This window comes from Haematobia irritans, chromosome 4, assembly GCF_050003625.1.
Source record: "Haematobia irritans isolate KBUSLIRL chromosome 4, ASM5000362v1, whole genome shotgun sequence".
Taxonomy (NCBI): Eukaryota; Metazoa; Arthropoda; class Insecta; order Diptera; family Muscidae; genus Haematobia; species Haematobia irritans.
In genome coordinates, this window is record NC_134400.1 from 43,251,755 (window position 1) to 43,261,763 (window position 10,009).

General features: G+C 31.7%; 1 protein-coding gene across 2 annotated transcripts; it reads right to left on the reverse strand.

Moving 5' to 3' along the window:
- Positions 1–2,610: 2,610 nt before the first annotated feature.
- Positions 2,611–9,320, reverse strand: LOC142232850 (sulfotransferase 1 family member D1-like). Of its 2 annotated transcripts, none has more exons than XM_075303548.1 (5): positions 8,907–9,320; positions 8,698–8,830; positions 3,377–3,701; positions 3,250–3,322; positions 2,611–2,810 (listed from the first exon to the last, which is right to left on the reverse strand). In XM_075303548.1, exons 1-5 carry the CDS (start codon positions 9,227–9,229, stop codon positions 2,675–2,677), a joined length of 990 nt encoding a protein of 329 aa, XP_075159663.1. In that variant the 5' UTR covers positions 9,230–9,320; the 3' UTR covers positions 2,611–2,674. The 2 variants fall into 2 exon arrangements, with proteins under 2 accessions (XP_075159663.1, XP_075159664.1); XM_075303549.1 differs by having other exon boundaries at positions 2,611–2,832.
- Positions 9,321–10,009: the final 689 nt, after the last annotated feature.

Below are 10,009 nucleotides of genomic sequence, written 5' to 3' on the forward strand. Positions count from 1 at the left end.
ATAGAAATAAAATTTTGAAAAAATTTTCTATAAAAATAAAATGTTGACAACATTTTCAATAGAAATGCAATTTTGACAAAATTTTCTATAAAAATAATAAACTTTCCTATAGAGATAACATTTTGACAAAATTTTCTATTGAATTTTTTTTTTTAATTTTCTCTAGAATTTAAATTTTGTATAAATAAAATTTTGACAAAATTTTCTTTAAAAATAAAATTTTGATAAAATTTTCTATAAAAATAATATTTTGACAACCTTTTCTGTAGAAGTAAAATTTTACCAAAATTTACTATAATCAAAATTATAGAAAATTTTTATTTTGAACATTTTCTATAATAAAAATTTTATGAAAATTTTCTATAAAATAACATTTTATAAAAATTTTCTATAAAATAAAATTTTATGAAAATTTTCTATAAAATAAAATTTGCACAAAATTTTATTTGACAAAATTTTCTATAGGAAAAAAAAATTAAAATTTTCTCTAGAATTTAAATTTTGACAAAATCTTCTCTAAGAATTAAATGACTGAAATTTCCGATGCAATGTCAGGTTTGGGTAGGTTAGGTTAGGTTAGGTTGAAGAGAGGAGTCGGATTTCTCCGTCTCATGTCATATGACATACACCTAAGCCAGAAATCGGCTTGTTGTGCGCTCTAGTTTATAATTATAACCCTATGCCTATTTTAAGAATTCTGTGCTTTCGACGAATTCCTCAATTTGTCTCTTCGTCCTCTCCACATGCCCTGCATAAACTATCATTTATTACACCTATACGGTGCACGTGAGCCCTGAGATCCAAGTGTCCCGTGATGATTCCAATAGCCCTACTGATCGTACTCCTAGTCTCCTTCAGAAGTTCTTTTGTTTTATCTTCATCGGGATCTCTCCATATGATCTTCGTGGTCCTTCCGACTATTTCACTGTTCCACAGCTCTACATATGCTCGCTTCGCCCATACTTTTAACTCGGACCGGGTAGCTCCAAAGGGCTTGGGGTTATCCAAGTTTACTTCCTCAGCTTCCCTGGCTTTTATCGCTAGGTCATTCACATGCTCGTTTCCATCCACCCCACAGTGAGCAGGTACCCAGATGATTCTAATGGAGCCATACACGGAGTAGGAATTTATTATATTTTTGCATTCTAAAATGGTTCGTGATTTAACCGTATTGGGTAAATTTTGATAAAGTTTTCTATAGAAATAATATTTTTACAAATTTTTTTCTGGAAATAAAATTTTGACAAAATTTTCTATAGAAATAAAATTTTGGCAAAGTTTTCTACAGAAATACATTTTGACAACATTCTCTATATAAATAAAATTTTGACAAAATTTTCTTTAAAAATGAATTTTTGATAAAAATTTCTATAAAAGTAATATTTTGACAACATTTTCTATAGGAATAAAATTTTACCAAAATTTACTATAATAAAAATTATAAAAAATTTTTATTTTGAACATTTTCTATAAAATTTTTCTACAAAATAAAATTTTATAAAAATTTTCAATAAAATAAAATTTTATGAAAATTTTCTATAAAATAAAATTTTCACAAAATTTTAAATTTATATAGAAATAAAATTTATACAAAACTTTCCATAAAATAAAATTTTGACAACATTTGCTATCATTATTTTGTGGAAGTTTTTGGTACAATTTTCTTCAAATTTTGCTTGATTATATATGGGTCGAGTGGCAATCGTGTTCGTGTCTCATAAATTGGCTCTGTCACTGATTTACATTTCTCCTGCGTGGTCAGAATATAATCGTTCCGTGTAATATTAATTTTATAATCTCGAATAAAGAATTCCTAACGGCATTTGTTGGTCTAAAATATTTTTTTAGGATTTTTGTTTTGCGTGGACTCCTAAAATTATAGGCTGGGTCTTTTCAATTGACCTGTTATACATTTATTTAGTTTCTATCTTTATGGAAATAAAATTTTGACAAAATTTTCTATAGAAATAAAATTTTGGCAAAGTTTTCTACAGAAATAAATTTTGACATCATTCTCTGTATAAATAAAATTTTGACAAAATTTTCTTTAAAAATGAATTTTTGATAAAAATTTCTATAAAAGTAATATTTTGACAACCTTTTCTATAGGAATAAAATTTTACCAAAATTTACTATAATAAAAATTATAGAAAATTTTTATTTTGAACATTTTCTATAATAAAAATTTTATGAACATTTTCTACAAAATAAAATTTTATAAAAATTTTCAATAAAATAAAATTTTATGAAAATTTTCTATAAAATAAAATTTTCACAAAATTTTAATTTTATATAGAAATAAAATTTATACAAAACTTTCTATAAAATAAAATTTTGACAACATTTGCTATCATCATTTTGTGGAAGTTTTTGGTACAATTTTCTTCAAATTTTGCTTGATTATATTTGGGTCGAGTGGCAATCGTGTTCGTGTCTCATAAATTAGCTCTGTCACTGATTTTTATTTCTCCTGTGTGGTCAGAATATAATCGTTCCGTGTAATATTAATTTTATTATCTCGAATAAAGAATTCCTAACGGCATTTGTTGGTCTAAAATATTTTTTTAGGATTTTTGTTTTGCGTGGACTCCTAAAATTATAGGCTGGGTCTTTTCAATTGACCTGTTATACATTTATTTAGTTTCTATCTTTATTTTTGCATATATTTTTAAATTTAAATTTCACCAAATATATCCTCAAAATTGATATTAAATTTTCTTAAATTTTCCTCTGTCCATTTATCCAACATCTCTTGTGATTCGCGAGATAATTCGTCTTTGAATGAGCCAACTATGCCGCGGCGCATAAACCTACAAAAGACAAAAGGTGTGACTAATATCAATTAATAGAAAAAAAAACAGAAAAAATATCTTCAACATTTTTTTAATTAAGTCCTCAATTGAATTCGTTTGAAATATTAAATTTTCAAAGTCAATAGATTCATTTAAAATTTTTACCATAAAAAAATCAGCGATATAAAGTAATTGAATCTTCCGTGTTCCAAAAATTCGAAATCGGAAATAGCTTTCACTTTCTTTTTCTTATAAAGAAAAAAAATCGAAATATTCTCGGAAATCAATTCGAATCGAACTTCTCATTAAAAAGAACTAGATTCCAAAATTTTAATTTTATGCAGTTTGGTGTTAAAGTTAGTACTAATTTTTGATTAATTAATATCGCCAAATGAAAATTTAGCTATTTGCTATACCGAATATCGAAACACGGAATTATAACTTTTTTCCTACTTACTCAAAATCCGAAGCAACATGAGGACTTCCAAGACCAGCTTTTATAGTGAATGTTTGATTGGTACGGGGACTTGCTGCAAATGGAAATCCATGAAAAATATATCAATACATGTACTATTACACCCTACCCTTCATATTTGCAAAGGATAAATGATTTGTTAATTTTTTCAAATTTTCTTCGCTCAACGGAGGTTTTTCCAGAAAGCGATTTAGATCGATGAGTACTTTTTTCAAATCCTTATGCATTCTCTCATACGTGGTAAAGAATATATTCTCGATATCACGCATTTGCCAAAAATCCAAGACGTGATGCCAAAATGGTGTATACATGATGTCATTATTGATTAAATCCTCAATAAATTCATTGATGGTACCCTCCCACGTGCCGAGTCCCTTATGAAAATGAAAATAAGACACAGCGGTATCTTTGGGATTTCGGGCACAGTAGATAATCTGAAAATTGATACAAAATATTGTTATTTTAAATTAATTTGAAGTATATTAAGATATTTATCCGCTAATAACGGATGGCTACATTGAGATCAATGTTGATAAAAAACAAAAATTATTTAGGAAATTTTTTTTTCTAAATAATTTCCGAATTTCCGGAAAGTTCAAAATCTAGAGGTATTTTCGGTTCATAAACAAGTGTGCCGATGATGGTGTGTATTGGTCCATACTTCGGTATAGCCCCCATATAGCCCGATCTCTTGATTTGACTTCTTGGGTTTCTGGAAACGTATCCCATTTGCCTTAAATTGTAAATCTAAAGTTATTTCAAGTCCACACATAACTGTGCACACAAACAAATATTTTTTGTCTTCAATCACGAAATTAATTGATCCAATTAATTCTTAATTGAAATGTCTTCAATCGCAGAAATGATAGTATCAATTAAACATTCAATTGAAAGTCAATTACAAAATTAATTGATCCAATGAAAATATTAATTGATGCTATTAATTATACCCTGCGCCACACTATGGAACAGGGTATTATAAGTTAGTAAAGGGTGATTTGTTAAGAGCTTGATAACTTTTTTTTAAAAAAAAAACGCATAAAATTTGCAAAATCTCATCGGTTCTTTATTTGAAACGTTAGATTGGTCCATGACATTTACTTTTTGAAGATAATTTCATTTAAATGTTGACCGCGGCTGCGTCTTAGGTGGTCCATTCGGAAAGTCCAATTTTGGGCAACTTTTTCGAGCATTTCGGCCGGAATAGCCCGAATTTCTTCGGAAATGTTGTCTTCCAAAGCTGGAATAGTTGCTGGCTTATTTCTGTAGACTTTAGACTTGACGTAGCCCCACAAAAAATAGTCTAAAGGCGTCAAATCGCATGATCTTGGTGGCCAACTTACCGGTCCATTTCTTGAGATGAATTGTTCTCCGAAGTTTTCCCTCAAAATGGCCATAGAATCGCGAGCTGTGTGGCATGTAGCGCCATCTTGTTGAAACCACATGTCAACCAAGTTCAGTTCTTCCATTTTTGGCAACAAAAAGTTTGTTAGCATCGAACGATAGCGATCGCCATTCACCGTAACGTTGCGTCCAACAGCATCTTTGAAAAAATACGGTCCAATGATTCCACCAGCGTACAAACCACACCAAACAGTGCATTTTTCGGGATGCATGGGCAGTTCTTGAACGGCTTCTGGTTGCTCTTCACTCCAAATGCGGCAATTTTGCTTATTTACGTAGCCATTCAACCAGAAATGAGCCTCATCGCTGAACAAAATTTGTCGATAAAAAAGCGGATTTTCTGCCAACTTTTCTAGGGCCCATTCACTGAAAATTCGACGTTGTGGCAGATCGTAAGTCTATTCATGATGAAATGTCAAAGCATACTGAGCATCTTTCTCTTTGACACCATGTCTGAAATCCCACGTGATCTGTCAAATACTAATGCATGAAAATCCTAACCTCAAAAGAATCACCCTTTACATATGTTTAAAACACCCAGAAGGAGATGAGATAGACATATGGTGTCTTTGGCAAAAATACTCAGGATGGGCTCCTGAGTCGATATAGCCATGTCCGTCTGTCTGTGAACGCATTTTTGTGATCAAAGTCTAGGTCGCAGTTTTAGTCTAATCCACTTCAAATTTGGCACAAGTATGTATTTACCAAATAATATATCACAACCCACACTTCACCACATATCTTGTCAAGATCTAACCAATATCCTTGTAAAATCGTCACTGCTGAGTAGCAAATCTCGAATACATAAGTATCGCCTTGTAAATCATAAATGTTCTTTTGTACAATTGCATTAAAATTTCTCTCGCTTCATATTTCGCATATGTTTGCAACACCGAGAAGAAGACGAGATAGACACATGAAATCGGTTCAGATTTAGATATACCTCCCATATATATCTTTCGCCCGATTTTCCGTCATATGACCAAAGAGTTCAAAGTTGTAGTCCGATTTACGTGAAATTTTGCACAGGGAGTAGAATTAAAAGACTAAGTATGCATGTCAAATTTGGTTGAAATCGGTTCAGATTTCTATATAGCTTCCATATATATGATTTTCCGATTTGGGCAAAAATGACCAAAATACCAACATTTTCCTTATAAAATCGCCACTGCTAAGTCGAACACTTGTAAAAGTGACTCAAATTTGCCTTTATTTATAATACATATCTATCGGCCGATAAATCATAAATACACTTTTGCGAAGTTGCCTCAAAATTGGTTCAGATTAAAATGTTTCCCATATTTATACCTTGCGCCACACTGTGGAACAGGGTATTATAAGTTAGTGCATATGTTTGTAACACCCAGAAGGAGACGAGATAGACACATGGTGTCTTTGGCAATAATGCTCAGGGTATGTCCCTGAGTCGATATAACCATGTCCGTCTGTCCGTCCATCCGTCCGTCCGTCTGTCTGTGAACACATTTTTGTGATCAAAGTCTAGGTCGCAATTTAAGTCAAATCGCCTTCAAATTTGGCACATGTTCCTAATTTGGTTCAGAATAGAACCCTATTGATTTTGAAAGAAACCGGTTCAGATTTAGATATAGCTCCCATATATATCTTTCGCCCGATATGCACTAATATGGACCCAGCAGCCAGTGTTTTATACCGATTTGGTTGAAATTTTGTACAAGCATAACACTTAGTCGTATAGTCAAGTGTGCAAAATTTGATTGAAATCGGTTCAGAGTTAGATATAGCTCCCATATATATCTTTCGCCCGATATGGACTTATATGGCCCCAGAAGCCAGATTTTTGGCCGAATTTGGTTGAAATTTTGCACTAGGAGTACAATTAGTAGTATAGTCAAGTGTGCAAAATTTGATTTAAATCGGTTCAGAGTTAGATATAGCTCCCATATATATCTTTCGCCCGATATGCACTTATATGGACCCAGAAGCCAGAGTTTTGACCGAATTTGGTTGAAATTTTGCACAGGGAATAGATTTAGCATTATAGCTATACGTGCCAAATTTGGTTGAAATCGATTCAGATTTAGATATAGCTCCCATATATATCTTTCGCCCGATATGCACTTATATGAACCCAGAAGCCTGAGTTTTATCCCGATTAGCTTGAAATTTTGCACAAGGAGTACAATTGGTGGTATTGTCATGTGTGCTAAATTTGATTGAAATCGGTTCAGATTTAGATATAGCTTCCATATATATATTTCGCCCGATATGGACTTATATGGCCCCAGAAGCCAGAGTTTTGGCCCAATGTGGTTGAAATTTTGCACTAGGAGTACAATTAGTAATACAGTCATGTGTGCCAAATTTGATTGAAATCGGTTCAGATTTAGATATAGCTCCCATATATATGTTTTTCTGATTTCGACAAAAATGGTCAAAATACCAACATTTTCCTTGTTAAATCGCCACTGCTTAGTCGAAAAGTTGTAAAAATTACTCTAATTTTCCTAAACTTCTAATATATATATCGAGCGATAAATCATAAATAAACTTTTGCGAAGTTTCCTTAAAATTGCTTCAGATTTAAAGGTTTCCCATATTTTTTTTACTAACATTGTGTTCCACCCTAGTACATTAGCCGACTTAAATTTTGAGTCTATAGATTTTGTAGAAGTCTATCAAAATCTTTCCAGATCGAGTGATATTGAAATGTATGTATTTGGGACAAACCTTTATATATAGTCCCCAACACATTTGACGGCTGTGATATAGTATTGCAAATTTAGATCTACAAAGTGGTGCAGGGTATAATATAGTCGGCCCCGACCGACTTTAGACTTCCCTTACTTGTTTTTTACTAAAATTGTGTTCCATCCTAGTGCATTAGCCAAATTAAATTTTGAGTCTGTAGATTTTGTAAAAGTCTATCCAATTCTGTCCAAATCGAGTGATATTTAAATGTATGTATTTGGGACAAACCTTTATATATAGCCCCCAACACATTTGACGGATGTGATATGGTACCGAAAATTTAGATATACAAAGTGGTGCAGGGTATAATATAGTCTGCCCCGCCCGATTTTAGACTTTCCTTACTTGTTTTTTACTAACATAGTGTACCATCCCAGGGCATGAGCCGACTTAAATTTTAAGTCTACAAATTATAAATTTTGTTCAGATGGAGTCAGATTTAAATGTATGTATTTGGGACAAAAACCTTTATATATGTAGCACCCAACACATTTGACGGATTTGATATATTATCGAAAATGTGGATTTACAAAGTGGTGCAGGGTATAATATAGTCGGCCCGTCCGACTTTGAATTAAACAAATTTTTGAATGAATTAAATTTTTAATTGAATACTTTTTAAAACTCAATTAGGGCTTTAAGTGGAACAAAATTCGTGATTTTTTTCTGTGTGACGAAGTTTGTGTGTATCGGTCCATGTTTTGGGATTTCCCTCCCGATGTGAGCGTCTAAATATTCCAATTTTTTCCGATTTTCCTAAAAATCAAAATCTAGAGGGATTCTACGTCCACATATAAGTACCCAGAATATGTGGCGTATCGATCCATTTTTGATATACCACCCACTAAAACCGGTGCAAATTGCATCCGTGTGCAAATTTCATCCGATCCGATTGAGATATAGACCTCTAATAACCGTGCGAAATGTGGGTCCCATAGGTTCATAATTATTTGTAGTTTCCTCTATGTAAACCGATCAAGAACTTAATTGTTTTATGTAGATAATTAATCTGCTTCCATATGGGTTAAGGCAACTCAAGTTATTCAAGATTTTTTAAGATACCTTGCCAAACTTTAACACAACCGAATTAATTCGAATTTTGTACATAAGATTCGGCCTGGACGAACTTACGACCGTATATACTTGTTTCGATTAAATTCGCTGACAATAGGGCATATAGGACGATGCACCCCGATATAAGCCAATTCTCTGTTAATTAAATGTAGGCCCCTTTTTAAATCGTTCATCATCAACCCATGGACATACAAATTTCTTACCTTCTTATCACCCCATTACCTTGTTTTTGTGTTGCCATATTTGTTTGGGTATAAGATGAGCTGGTAAATGAGTTTTCAATAGCCTGGGTTCTTTAGCATTTCTGGCCAGTTCCACGGTATTGCTCGGTACAGATTCATACAAAGCTGTTAATCTAGAAAAAATACAAAAGGCAAACAATTTATTTATTTATCTCTGAAAAAAAAGTTTTTTTTTTTTTTAATATTTACTCCATGAAAACACTGCGATAAGGTAGATCGATATTTTGGGCTGTTTCAAAATCCAAATTGTTCATTAGTAACCATGAGGCTTCTTGTATCCAAGTTGTACCACATTTAGGATAGGTGACCAAGAAAACATCATTTGATTTTACTTCGAATTCATAGACTTCTTTTATATACCGTTCTCCATCCATGGGTAGCGTACACCATCGTTCTGTCCAATCGATTTCAGTCAATGGAATATTTGAACCTGATGCAGTTACATTAAGAAATTTTCGTTGTTTTTGTCTTTTGGAAATATTTTCCGATAATCGTAAGTGACTTGTAAACATTCTTGGTCAACTGGTTGTCCATGGACACTTATCGACGATAGTAGCCCAGCAATGTCATTCACTTTTTGCATTGGCTGAGAGACACACTTTGCTATGCTTGCCATTGATCAAGAATTTTAATTGCAGATATGAGCCAGGGATGGAAAATGCTGTTGAAAAAAAAGTACTAAAAATGTGTTAAAAATGTACTTTTCAAAATTTTATTTTTGCGGAAGTTTTATCAAAATTTTATTTTTGCTGAACTTTTGTCCAAAATTTTATTTCTGCGTTAATTTTGTAAAAATTTTATTTCTGCGGAAATTTTGTAACAATTTTATTTCTATAGAAAATGTTTTCAAAATTTTAATTCTATAGAAAATTTGTTCAAAATTTTATTTCTATGGAAAATTTTGTCAAAATTTTATTTCTATAGAAAATTTTGTCAAAATTTCATTTCTATAGGAAATTTTGTCAAAATTTTATTTCTATTGGAAATGTTGTCAAAATCGCATTTCTATAGAAAATCTTGTCAAATTATTATTTCTATAGAAAATATTGTTAAAATTGTATATCTATAGAAAATTTTGTCAAAAGTTTATATTTGTGTATTTCGTCTCCTTTTGGGCGTTTCAAATATATACACTATGTATGTATCAAAAAAAGCACAAAAGTGTCAACTTTATCAACCCTGATATGAGCTCTATGTAAATGATTTTACATGAGAGAGTGAGAGAACGAATGGGAGATATATAATAAAGAGAGTCAATAATATCTTGAACTATATACGAGGTTAGCTTAGAA

Excerpts from the sequence above, each read along its gene's own strand:
- LOC142232850 (XM_075303548.1), bottom strand. The coding sequence starts at position 9,229 with ATGTTTACAAGTCACTTACGATTATCGGAAAATATTTCCAAAAGACAA. Across the intron at positions 8,831-8,906 it reads TATCGCAGTGTTTTCATGGA|ATTAACAGCTTTGTATGAAT; the intron begins GTAAATATTAAA and ends TATTTTTTCTAG. Across the intron at positions 2,811-3,249 it reads CATGTTGCTTCGGATTTTGA|GTTTATGCGCCGCGGCATAG; the intron begins GTAAGTAGGAAA and ends TGTCTTTTGTAG.